At 33.1% G+C, this 12,589-nt stretch overlaps 2 protein-coding genes across 2 annotated transcripts; one reads left to right on the top strand and one right to left on the bottom strand.

Annotated features, from left to right (window-relative positions):
* Positions 1–1,212: 1,212 nt before the first annotated feature.
* On the bottom strand, positions 1,213–3,813 carry LOC107858030. The gene is made up of 5 exons (XM_016702771.1): positions 3,464–3,813; positions 2,547–2,892; positions 2,344–2,425; positions 2,060–2,205; positions 1,213–1,398 (listed from the first exon to the last, which is right to left on the bottom strand). The coding sequence occupies exons 1-5, from the start codon at positions 3,811–3,813 to the stop codon at positions 1,213–1,215; spliced, it is 1,110 nt and encodes a 369-aa protein (XP_016558257.1).
* Positions 3,814–4,535: 722 nt separating this feature from the next.
* LOC107859091 (proteasome subunit alpha type-5) lies at positions 4,536–10,086 on the top strand. Its single transcript, XM_016703983.2, has 9 exons — positions 4,536–4,689; positions 4,808–4,889; positions 4,980–5,060; positions 6,578–6,691; positions 6,786–6,887; positions 8,088–8,146; positions 8,901–9,003; positions 9,668–9,733; positions 9,815–10,086. Exons 1-9 carry the CDS (start codon positions 4,676–4,678, stop codon positions 9,905–9,907), a joined length of 714 nt encoding a protein of 237 aa, XP_016559469.1. The 5' UTR covers positions 4,536–4,675; the 3' UTR covers positions 9,908–10,086.
* The last annotated feature ends 2,503 nt before the right edge of the window (positions 10,087–12,589 follow it).

The following is a 12,589-nucleotide window of genomic DNA, read 5'->3' on the forward strand; positions in this document are numbered from 1 at the left end:
TAGGAAGTTGATAGTAATTTTAATGATTTTTTGATGCTGTTGGTAATGTTTGGTACTCATACATTATGTTTTTTAATGATTAAACAGTTTTATTTTGTTACCCATTATAATGCAATGCTAAAGCATTTTAGATATATTTATGTATCAAAATACGTTGTTATTGCACTTTATAAAGACATAGTATTAGATACATATTTTATAATATTTTACAATCATATGTATCTAATATAATGAAACATAAATTAGAATATAATGGTATTAACCTTCACAACATTACATTATTTAGTATCTACAACAATTTTTTGTTCCAACTAATACCTGTTGTCTCTAAAATGCATAACAAATTATAGCACAACTTAATGGTACTATATTAAAAAAATAATGACATATTATATTATAGAAGTGAATATTTAAACTTGTATCTATAGAGTTAGCTGAGAAAAATCTTATTCAATTATATGTATCTAGTTAAAAAAAATACATATTTTACTATATAATAATTGTAAATAACAAAACATTATATTATGTATCTATAACCATTTTTATTTACTCATGATGCATGTTTGCCTTCAACCTGACTAACACATTATATCAAAACTTATACTCCTACATGATACAATTATATTTTACAATTGATACAAATTGTGCAAACTTGTATCTACAAATTTATGAAAGATACATCATATAAAAGTATAAATATTTACAATCTTTTACTACAGCATAGCAACTACAATAACATTATCAGTTCAATATTTTTTTAATTCCTAAATGATGTTTCACAATAATTTCAATTTTCAAAAAAATAAAGGTAAATAATTAACAAGGAGCGAAAATAACTGTTTATTACAGAAATTATTTTTCTTAAAATTCTTAAAAACCAACAATGCCATCACTTACAATGTCGTATTAAAAGGAAAGAAATTCAACTAGAAGATAACAAATTATTCAACATTATTAATCAGTCAACTGCATTGTCAGTCCTCCTTTGGAAAGAAGTTACAAGTACACCTATTGGGACCTGCAAAATCACATCTCCCGCAACAATTACTACTCGATGCATAGTTTCACTTGATTTCTTGTGCCTTCTTTTCTTTGGCCTTCCAGGTTTACGTTTGTATTTTGGTGGTAACACAACTTCGTCCATAACTTCTTATGGCACAATCCAGTCCTTCTTATCGGGCATTGAAAACATAGATTCTTCATACATCTTCCTTAAAACTCTGAGCAATAAAGCTTCATATCAACTACATGCTTGCTTTTTAGTACTGCAATCGCGTGTTCACATGTTATCTCGTCTAATTGGAATCTACCACAAGTGCAAGTCCTCCTGTCAAGACATACTATGTACTTCCTCCCGTCATCGTAAACAGAATATACATATGTTGATGATGCACTAACCTACAAGATTAGTCATAATATGTTTACACATAGATACATATTGGTTTTTTCTAGAATATTTTGTTTAAATTCAACAAAAAAATTGATTAAGTTACTGTAACATTTTCCAAAACAAAATTTTTAAAACAAATAGTATCCTGTATTATAAATCAAACATTCTATAATATGTAAAACAAAATAGAACATCAAACTAACCTTAAGCCTTGTAGATTTTGAAGTATTTAGTTGAAGAATTCCTTCAAATCTACTACCAAGTGACGTGTTTGCATAAGATGCTCTTTCTCTATTCTTGCAATTTCATTTTCCAAACAATTTCCTAGCCTGCTCCAAAAATTCTATTATCGGCAACTCACGTGCTAGCTTCAATTTACCATTTATGCACTCCGCTATATTTGAAGTCATCATCCTACCACGGTTAACAGGTGCATACATGCATGCCCACTTTTCAAATTCAGCATCCTCAAGATAAGACTTTACCCTCTTATCAATCTTTCCAACTTAATTTTAAAAAAAAATCAAACTCATCTTTGCGGTAAGACTTGGCCATAGCATAGTAAATATCACTAAGTCTATCTTTACTCTTCCTGAAGATTGTGCAAATATTCTTCCACAAGTGCCAAATGCATGCGAGGTGCGGCACATTCGGATATACAACACTCACAGCCTTTATTATGCTTTCATGACGGTCGGATACAACACACATACTATCGTGCTCCCCAAAAGCAATTCTGAAGTTCTCGAAAAACCAAGTCCACGAATTATCATTTTCACTATCAACAACACCATACGCAATCGGCAGAATGGGTCCTATAATTTTGATAATAAAAAAAATTAATTAATCAGATACAAGTAAACAATTTCTCAAACTAAAAAAAAAATTTAACAAAAATCATGATCTGAATTACATCACAAAAATAAATATACATACAAATAAATATAAATTACCTGCTCCATCAAGAATGATTGCGGAAAAAAATGTACCTTTATATGCTCCACTCAAATGCACACCATCAACCACAACTAAGGCCTGCAATACTCGAATCCACTCTTCAAAGATTGCAATGCAACGAACAAATACATAATTTATTATCCTCGAATTTATGCATGCTAATATGTGAACTTGGATAAACAGAATTTAACATGTATACATATCGAGCCATTTGTCGATAACTATCCGCAGGTTTCCCCCTTAATATCTCAATCGCACGTTCTTTAGCCCTCCAAACCTTTTGATAGTTAATGTCTACACTGAAAATATTTTTAATATCTTCGATTATATCATTCGGGGTGTGTATTCTCTTATAATTGACAAGTTTTGGTGCAGTAAAATCATTAACAAACCCAATTATATCTTGAAGTTGAGTAAAAACTCGGTCTTTCAACGGGCATGACTGAACATCTTGGAAAAATCTAACTTTAAATAGTTCTGTACCCCGACGACATGATGCTTTAAAGACCCAAACACAATCCTCCGAACAACATTGTAGGACGTAGCTGAATCAATGAAAACAAAAGTTCAAATTTCTTTTCTTAATAAATATAAAAAAAATAGATTTCTATATTCAGTAACAACATTCAATACTTGTTATGTATCTAGAAATTTTACAACATGTATCTAGGACATTTATATGTATTTAGGACATTTTTGATATACATGTGAAAATAAAACACAGCAAGAAATATAATTAAACAAAACTTTATAAACTGAGATATAAGATGAGCAAAATGTATCATTTTCATAACAAAATGTATCTCGGCATGAAACTTGCTTAACATGTATTTAGGAAACTTATAACATGTATCTAGGCCATTTCTATGTATCTTTGGCATTTCTATTATATATGTGAAACTAACACACAACAAGAAACATAATTAAATATAACTTCATAAACTGAGATACAAGATTAGCAAAATGTATCATTTTCATAACAAAATGCATCTCAACATTAATAACATAAAAACACAAAAAACAATCTGTACAATAATCATCAAAAAAACATTGACTAAAAAGTTTAAATTAACGTACACAACATTAACAACACCTGCTACAAAAAACATAACATACCTTTTCTTGTCTGATATTTTGGCATAGTAATTGAACGAATGTTCAATTGCAAATCGCGTCATAACCGAAATGAGAGTACACTTGTCCTTGTAGATTTGTCCAACCTTAACATCACTATGTTTGCAATCAGTAATGATCTTGTTCCCCTTGCTATCCAACAAAGGCATAGGAGAAGTAGAAGTAGATTTATAACTAATTATTTCTTCAACTACTTCAGATGAACTCTCCAAACACATTACAACACCAATTTTCCCATCAAAAAGCATTTCACTAGCAAACTTATCTAATGTAGTGATGATAAGAGGATACGTCCCAAATGCACTCTCAGTTTTTTTTTTTAATTTCGACATACAGCTTCATACTCATTTTGTTCCGAATGAACAACGGACAAGCATTTCCTTCAACAATGTAACGAGCTTTAATTTTTTCCTTGTTTCATCGATTTTCAGTTCTTACGCAATAGTAGAAATCAATTTTTCATAAGTAACATGTTCACCGACCACAATTCCATCACTCTTATAACCAACATACTCGATTTCATTAATCCAAACACCAAAATGACGTAAAAGTACCAAAATATTCATATCAAACAAATAAAATTAACAAATCAAATAAAAAAAGTTGGTATGTTTTATCTAAACAAGAAGAATGGAGATTTTTCAATTTCAAAAATATATTAAAATAGCCTTTATGTTTTAACGAAGTAGAGTAATAAACGGATTTCCATTAATTGTGGGATTTGATTTTATTTTTTTTACCTTAATTAGTTAGCTTAAATGTTGTTTTAATGCAAAGTTATCTGTTACATTCCTTAAAACGTGCTGATTTAGTTAATTAATTCTTGTATCAGTAGTATGTATCTAATGTGATTAACTTGTATTATCAGAGGTCAAATGTTGGGATTTTACGAGATTTCAAATAAAGTTGGATTTTTTAGTAATTAGTAGTAACCATGTCGTTATATATGTAATTTTTACTAAATAATTTTTAGATAAACTACTTTTTAAAAAAATATTTTTGCATAATTTTTTTTGGGCCAGTGGCCAAACCGGGTAAAAAGCCCAACAAAAAAGAAGTCCAAATTGGACCTTTTGCTTTTGCAACTATGGCTTGCTAATCAAGTTTAAAGGAGAAGAAGAAAAAGTAAGAGGGCAAAGCTATTATTTACTTCTCTGCATAGGGCTTCTGAATCTGTAACAAATCTCAACAAACATGTTTCTCACTAGGTAATTTTTGCATTTTCTTGTGGCTTACACTTCCTTTTTGTTCAATTAAATCTAGGTCCCAATTTCATTGATTTTGTTTTTGTTTTTTTGGTTGTATTTTGGAAATTTTGGTGTAAAGAACTGAGTATGATAGAGGTGTTAACACCTTCTCCCCTGAAGGCCGATTGTTTCAAGTTGAATATGCTATTGAAGCTATCAAGGTATATTTCTTGGATTTTTTTGTGTGGACTTTTTCTTTTTTTTGTGTGTTTGTTTGGACTGAAAATAGGTGATGGATGATTTTTGTGAAGTTGGGTTCAACTGCAATTGGATTGAAGACTAAGGAAGGAGTTGTTCTTGCTGTGGAGAAGCGCATTACTTCGCCACTTCTGGTTTGTAACACTTGTTTTCCCTTTTCCCTTGTGTGTCTGTGTGATGGAATGGAGGTCCTCTTGCTCCCTTTTATTGCTTTTTTATTATTAGTCATATTTATGTTGTTTATGTTTATATGGTTTGATGATTGTGTTCATGTTTTTGCATTGGACTCACTAATCACTATGGGTGTAGCTCTACCATAGCTCTTTTGTGCTCGTAGGTTGACTCTCCTATGCATCGCGACTAAGGTCTCACAAATGTGTACTTCCCTTATGCATCCAACGGCTTCACTAATGTGAATAGGTTATACAGAAGGGAAGAAACCTCTCTTTTTGACAAAATGCACCAGATTGGGGGGGGGGGGGGGGACTCTTCTATCCATTTGGGAAGCCATTATCGTTAGAAACTATCAGGAACTGTTTTCTTACTTCACCCTTGACTACAGTTGGATGGAAAGTTTAATTTTTCAGCAATAGAACTCCCATAAGGAAATGCTGGTAGAGCTTTACCCAAGTAAATTGAATTATGGATTTTGCGGGTACACAATGGGAGCTCTTCTTAATGATGAATGATTGTTAATTGACAGAAGTCTGTAATTTTGTCCAAGGAGTTCTCTCCCCCTCCCCCCATGAAACAACTCAATTCGTACAGCTCTCCGTGTGAACTTTGTGAGGACTCATTCTCTTTTGAGATTTTCTTAATGGACATTGAAACAATGTCATTTTTCGAAATGCATTTATAAGACATTTAATGGTTACTTTATGAGGTAATAACAAGTTATGTTTGAATATGGATGGGTGACCACATGGGAAGTCCTCGCGCTACATCCCTCCTTTGCCTCTCTACCTCCACGAGATAGAGGTATGGTCTATGTACACTCTATCCTCCCCAGACCCCACTTGTGGGATATGTTGTTGTTGTTTGAATATGGTTGGTGTTGTAATTCATATAAGAACACTGAAGCTTTATATAACCTATATGTCCTTTAACTCCAGTAGTGAAAGTTATAAGTTCACTGATGAGAAAATTTTTAACTGTCTTTTCCTCTCAAATGCAATGCCAAATCTATATACCACTGGTGCAAACCATACTTGATTTTAAAAAGTCATTTGTGCTAACCATTAATTGACACTGTTTACTGCTTAGTATATCATATGGAATACAACAACAAAAACAACAACAAACCCAGTGTATTCCCACATAGTGAGGTCTGGGGAGGATAAGATGTACGCAGTCCATATGTCTACCTCTAAAGAAGTAGAATCATTTGGAATACCTAGTAGATTTTAACTGTTAAACTTGGTTCCAAGGAAGGGTTGTACGACTTCTAGATGAAGAACTTAGAAAAGCTACAGACCAGTTTCCTGTTTTTTGTTTATTATCTCATTGTACATTGGTTGCTTGGCTATGAATCCATTTCGTGCAGCCAGTTGGTTCATCTCAAAAATTAAGAACATGCTATTCACCTGATAACTTCATCTTCATTTTATTATGTGTTTTCTTCATTCATGACACAGTTTTGATATTCTTTTAGGAGCCAAGCAGTGTGGAGAAAATTATGGAGATTGACGAGCATATTGGTTGTGCAATGAGTGGATTGATAGCTGATGCACGGACTCTTGTGGAACACGCGCGAGTTGAAACTCAGGTACTTAGGGCAACTTTTTTTACCTTCAAGTATTTGTGTGCTAGTGGTAAATGCTGATTTTGTGTTGTTTTGTTCTCCCTTCCCCTTTTAATAGAACCATAGATTCTCTTATGGTGAGCCCATGACTGTTGAGTCCACTACACAAGCTCTCTGTGATTTGGCCCTGCGATTTGGTGAGGGCGATGAAGAATCTATGGTGAGATTCTTTTTACTTTAACGTAGTACTTTTTGTTCTCTCTGAAAAACTATGTTTCAGTTAAAAATTAGTGTGTTTCTAATTTTGTGGAAAGCATAGTTCATTTTTCAATACTATCTTTTGCTGTTCAATTTCATCGAATAAATAAGTAAAATAGATATAAACCAGCAACTACTTCATGTGACACAAGGCGATAATAAATATAATTAGTCATAATTCTTTCTCTTCTCTTTGTGTCTCACTAAAGGGCTTGTGCATGTATCTCAAGTGCTTTTGAACATTGCCCACGCTGACTTTAGAATAAAAAAGTGACTGGTCACTATTTATTCCTCCCTCTTCCAAAAAGAGATAAAGATTAGCGTGAAGATTGCGCACCAGGGCTTATCTCTTTATGTGTCTATTTCTCAATTTGTACTTGTGTTTCAAATGCTCTTGCACTATATATATGCCAGCTGGGTAGTGATAGATCCAGAGGCTGGCTGTTGAGTCTGAGATCTTCCTAGATGCTAGGATCATAATTCACTAGCTATATAAGTTCACGTGCTCTTCTCTTTGCATTCTATATTCCAAGGAAAATGATGTACAATACTAACAAACTATGCTGGTAAAGAAACAGCCTCTTGGCAGAAATACTAGGTGAGGCTGCGTACAATAGACCCTTGTGGTCCAGCACTTCCCCAGATTCCCTGCATAGTGGGTGCTTTTTGTGCACAGGGCTGCTATTTTTTGAAAGTGGTGATTCTACAGTGTAAGCTGGACAAAGAGATATGCTTAGCGTGTTTGGCTATCTTGGAAAAAAGGAAGGGGAAGAGGGCAAAGGGTTGTTTGTGAGTTAATTAAGTTGTTTGTGGATTAGTTATAATGTTATCATGTATGCATTAATCTGATTGGAGTTACCTGGTTAATTCTGATCATATCTGTGTCATGCATTTTGCTTTTGTGACTTTGTTCTGCTGATCTAGTTTCTCCATTTCCCTTGTTTTATTTCATAAAATATTCTAAAAAGTTTGATGTCTGGAAAATATCAATGTTGTTGAAAAAGTGTGTCATCAGAAAAAAGACATTCTTGTGTAGTTTTTGTTGTTGTCTTACTCATCAGCAGGAATAGACTACATTCCCTTATTGTAGTGTTTTGAGTATTCTAAGGTCAGATCTCTCACCTCTTACGTATTAATGGTCTTTCTCATTTGTTTTATGCAGTCCAGACCTTTTGGTGTGTCCCTTCTCATTGCTGGTCATGATGAGAATGGTCCCTGCTTGTAAGTCTTTGCAGCTCTAATATGATAGTATTAAAAACTATGATATTTTGTTTTCTATATTATCTTCTCTCCTTTGGTATTGGATCAAATCTGGTAGATCTGCTGGGCTATCATCTTTCAGAAACTTCCTTCGGAATATTGGCTTCAACTTTGTCTAGGTTGGACTTATGCAACTTGGATTTTGAGAAAACAGTGTAAACTATATTTGACCAGCAATTCTATTATATCTCAGATGTATTGATGCTAGATCTCATGGACAGAGCTCCCTTACCCTTTTTCTGACATGACTCCTTTTCACTTATTTGCCGGTGTTTTCAATAGATCTCATTAACGCACTCTAATGTATACAAAGCATCTTAATATATTGAACTTTTAAAATTTTAACATAACTTTTAAAATTTTAAAGACATTTCCGACAAATATTGAGCTTTTTTTTTTTGTGTAAAATAAATTCTATCTAAATTAGTTGAAAATTCTTTGATGTTAATTGATATTAAATCCTCACTAACTCTAGAGGTCAAAAAATCACATTCTTGGAAATGATGATACAAACTGGCCATGATAAATTGGGCCTTGGGATTCAGAATTTCTTAAACATACTTTCTAGCTACTAAATACCCCATTACTTCCTAAACCCTGATTGTGAGTAACAAGGGACATACTTTCTAGATAGTAGATATTAAATACCATTTCAGTTCTTTTTTGCGATTTCAAAATAGATTCTATATATACTAAACGTTAGGACCATGTGCAGGTACTATACTGATCCTTCTGGTACATTCTGGCAATGCAATGCTAAAGCTATTGGATCAGGTTCTGAAGGTGCTGACAGCTCTTTGCAGGAGCAATATAACAAGGTACTTGTGTTTTCATATTTTTCTAGTGAAACCATGTCCTATGGTCATATTTTCTGTTCAGTCTTCAGCAGTTTGAGGTTGGAGGGAATTTACTAGTGGAATATGTAGGAATATTCTTTTTTTCGTTTACCCTTCCTTTCAATTGATGGGATGCTTGAACATTGAGAGATTTTCATGAGTTCCTCATGTATAAAATATCTTCCACGGAAGCCAGAGATGGAGAGAAGTAGAGGAGTTTCTTTTTAGTTTTTCTACCCCCCTCCCCTTCCAATGTAGCAGGTTCAAACTGGATGGCTGACCTAATTCGTTTGAGTAGCTAATTTGGATGGTGATGCGCTCACCCACTTGTACGTTTCCAAACAAGCACGCGATCCTTCGAACGTGCAAAAATAGATGTGTGTAGAACTGAATATTCAAGAATCTGCCGTCCTATATTCAAGAATATTCAATTTGGGGTTGCTGAAGGCTATCAATCACCTTCGATCCTTAACACCACTCCACTCTTCTTTTCCCCCTATAGAGGAGCGTAAAAATCAATAACCTTCCACTCATGAATCTAATATTATAGGTGGTAGGTGGTAATTTCTGGAATAGAAACGCTAGAGTATAGCTTTGAAATGGTTCTTAAAGCTGATCTAAAGTCCATTATCTGCTTTTTCTGCAGGATCTTACCCTTAAAGAAGCTGAAACCATAGCACTGTCTATTCTTAAGCAAGTGATGGAAGAGAAGGTAAGATTCCTGATTCTCTTATCTTTGCAATTACGTTCTTTGTTTCTGTATTTGCTGAAAAGCTCTCGCTACTTGGTGCAGGTTACTCCCAATAATGTTGATATTGCAAGGGTATCTCCAACTTACCATCTCTACTTACCATCGGAGGTGGAAGAGGTTATCAGTCGCCTATAAGAAAGATGCGAGCTTACTCTCGTTACTGGTATTTTCTTGTACGACAATGCTTGCTTGCAGCCCTTGAGTTCGTTGGATTGTATTTTCCCTTCTTTCAGGGATGGAAATTGATTTAGACAAGTATTTTCTGTATGGTCATTACATTTGCTCAAGGATTTAAGAACTTTTTGGACCGTTTATCTCTCGCTGCTTTATGAATTCGGATCGGTTTCTTTCTGGACAAGGTCAATATATATGCATGTCATGAATATCATTGGTTTCTTTTTATGTTCCACTTCAAAATAAGTTCAAATTAATTGATTTAGCTACTTAAGATGAATGTTCCTTTGTGTAGGAGGGACAAGTACATATTTGTGTAGGATTTTTATTAGGGTGTATGCGTGATTCTAAAAATACAAGGGGTATATTCTTGTTACAAAGGTGTTCAGTCGGTTTCTCAAATGAAATACTCCTAAGTTCTCATGTCATGTGTCTTGATTTGATGATTGAACACGAATATTTAGTTATGGTCAAAGATGTTTGAATCTTATGATATACTACAAATTAGCAAGACACATTAGCAAGAGAGTCCATCAAGGAGTACTACTACAAATTAATCCTAGCGTGGGCAAGTAATTGCAAGTCCGTATAGGTCCTATGTGTATACATATTTGACTTTTAGATGTTTATGTTTCAGCTATAGTTAAATTCGAACTCAAGCGTTTCCTTTATATCAATTGAACACTATTCAGATTTTGAGACGAAAACCAATTTGCTATCAAAATATCCTATATTTGTATGGAGCAAAATAACTGATGATCATATGTAATGCAGTAGTTTCAACATAGAAAAGAATGTGCAAACCAAAATGAACAACAGGTTTTCCATCCAGTTATTAGGCCTGCATTTGTATAAAAAGTCAGCTGCATCGAGTACTACCTAATTTAAGCCAATGCCCATACGAAAATTGGTTCTCTGTGGAAATTAATAATGATAGGTTACAAATTGAATAGAAGAAAATGACTTTTTTCAAATCTCATTATATGTAAAAATAAAGATCTCTCATAAAAATGATATCAAAGATACAACAAATTTATAACGAGCTATAATATCAAATCTCCCTTTCGGTCAAATTGCTAGGCCATAGGCACCGTCCAATAATTTCTTTAATTTTAAAAGTTTTAACCCTTGGTTCCTTAACAACAAATTCTCCCTAGACTAGACATTTGATAAGGTCGCTGAGACGTTAGCTTCCACTTATAACTAGAAATATTCGTTGTTATATTGAGTTCGAGCCTTATGGAGCCATTATGAGGAGGAAGGCATCATATGGAACCGATCGTAATCTGAAACATGATTGATCCGTTTTATAATCCGTCTGGAGAAATGAAACCGCGCAATAAGCAAAGCTAGGAAATGAGTACTTTATCTAGCGCAACTATTATATATGAATCGTACGTGATAGAAAGTGCTTTCCTCTTTAATAAGTCATACAAAACGCTTACTGAGTCGAGTTCCACCAAAAACTTCTATAATACTTAAAAGGGGTCGTTTGGTAGACTGTATAACAACAATATAAAATATAGTGTATTAATAATGCTTGTATTAGTCATACTTGTATTATTTCTTATACATTGTTTGGTTTGATGTATAAGAAATAATACATCTTACATAAAATCTACTATAGAAGAAATGTTTGTTTACAAAAATACCCTTCTTTGATTTTGTACACTTTTTTGCAACCATTATTTTTTTGTCATCTCAAACATAATTAGTATTGTTGAACTAGTTTTGGATTAATTGCCAGACTTTCTTCTTTGCGCATGAAATATTACGCCAACGGATTAACATAGTCAAAACAAAAGGAAAATATAAGACATAAAATTAAGAAATAGTCTCAGTTTTTTTTTAATCTTTTTAAAGACCCTCGAAGCAAAGAAAAAATATGTTACAATTATTTAAATCAACTATTCATTGTTATAGATTAAAATGGTGGGAAAAGAAATTATGAAATATTTTGAAAAGATTCACTATTGCAAATTAAAATGGCGGGAAATGGAATGATGAAATATTTTGAGAGGAAAAATGAGGGGTATTAAGGTCATTTAATAAGTTAATGCATGTGTTAAAAGACATTGCATTACTAATTAATACATAGGAAATGGAGTGTATTACTAATACATATTTCAATACACAATAGAGTGTATGACTAATGCAAGACAAAAGATTGTACCAAACAAGGTACTAGTAGTACTCATTAACTAACGCATGAATTATATTTTTCAATACACTCTACCAAACAACCCTAAAAGTGTTAAAAACATGGAAGGGAAAGGAAAGAGAAATAGGAGTTGGGGTTTAGGGTAGGTGGGAGAGAGTTGAAAATCATTGGGTATGTGAATAATACTGTAAAAGTCTTACATTTCGGATCTAATAGCATGAATGTTCCACGGAATGTTAACATTACCACGAGCCTAAACTTTTCAAGTATGTACTACTATATATTACTATTACTACTACTTTCTTCTTTCACATATAATATATAGTCGCCAATTCTAACGCTTCTCAATATATTATACACCTCAACTAGAAGGATTACATCACTCCTAAGTTCAACAGTATAATCAAATCCATCTTTTTTCTTTTTCCTCTCTCTCGTTTCATCATCACCATTTCCAAATTACAATTCTCTTTAAAATCTTC

The sequence above is a fragment of the Capsicum annuum genome, chromosome 2 (assembly GCF_002878395.1).
Source record: "Capsicum annuum cultivar UCD-10X-F1 chromosome 2, UCD10Xv1.1, whole genome shotgun sequence".
In the NCBI taxonomy this organism is placed as follows: domain Eukaryota; kingdom Viridiplantae; phylum Streptophyta; class Magnoliopsida; order Solanales; family Solanaceae; genus Capsicum; species Capsicum annuum.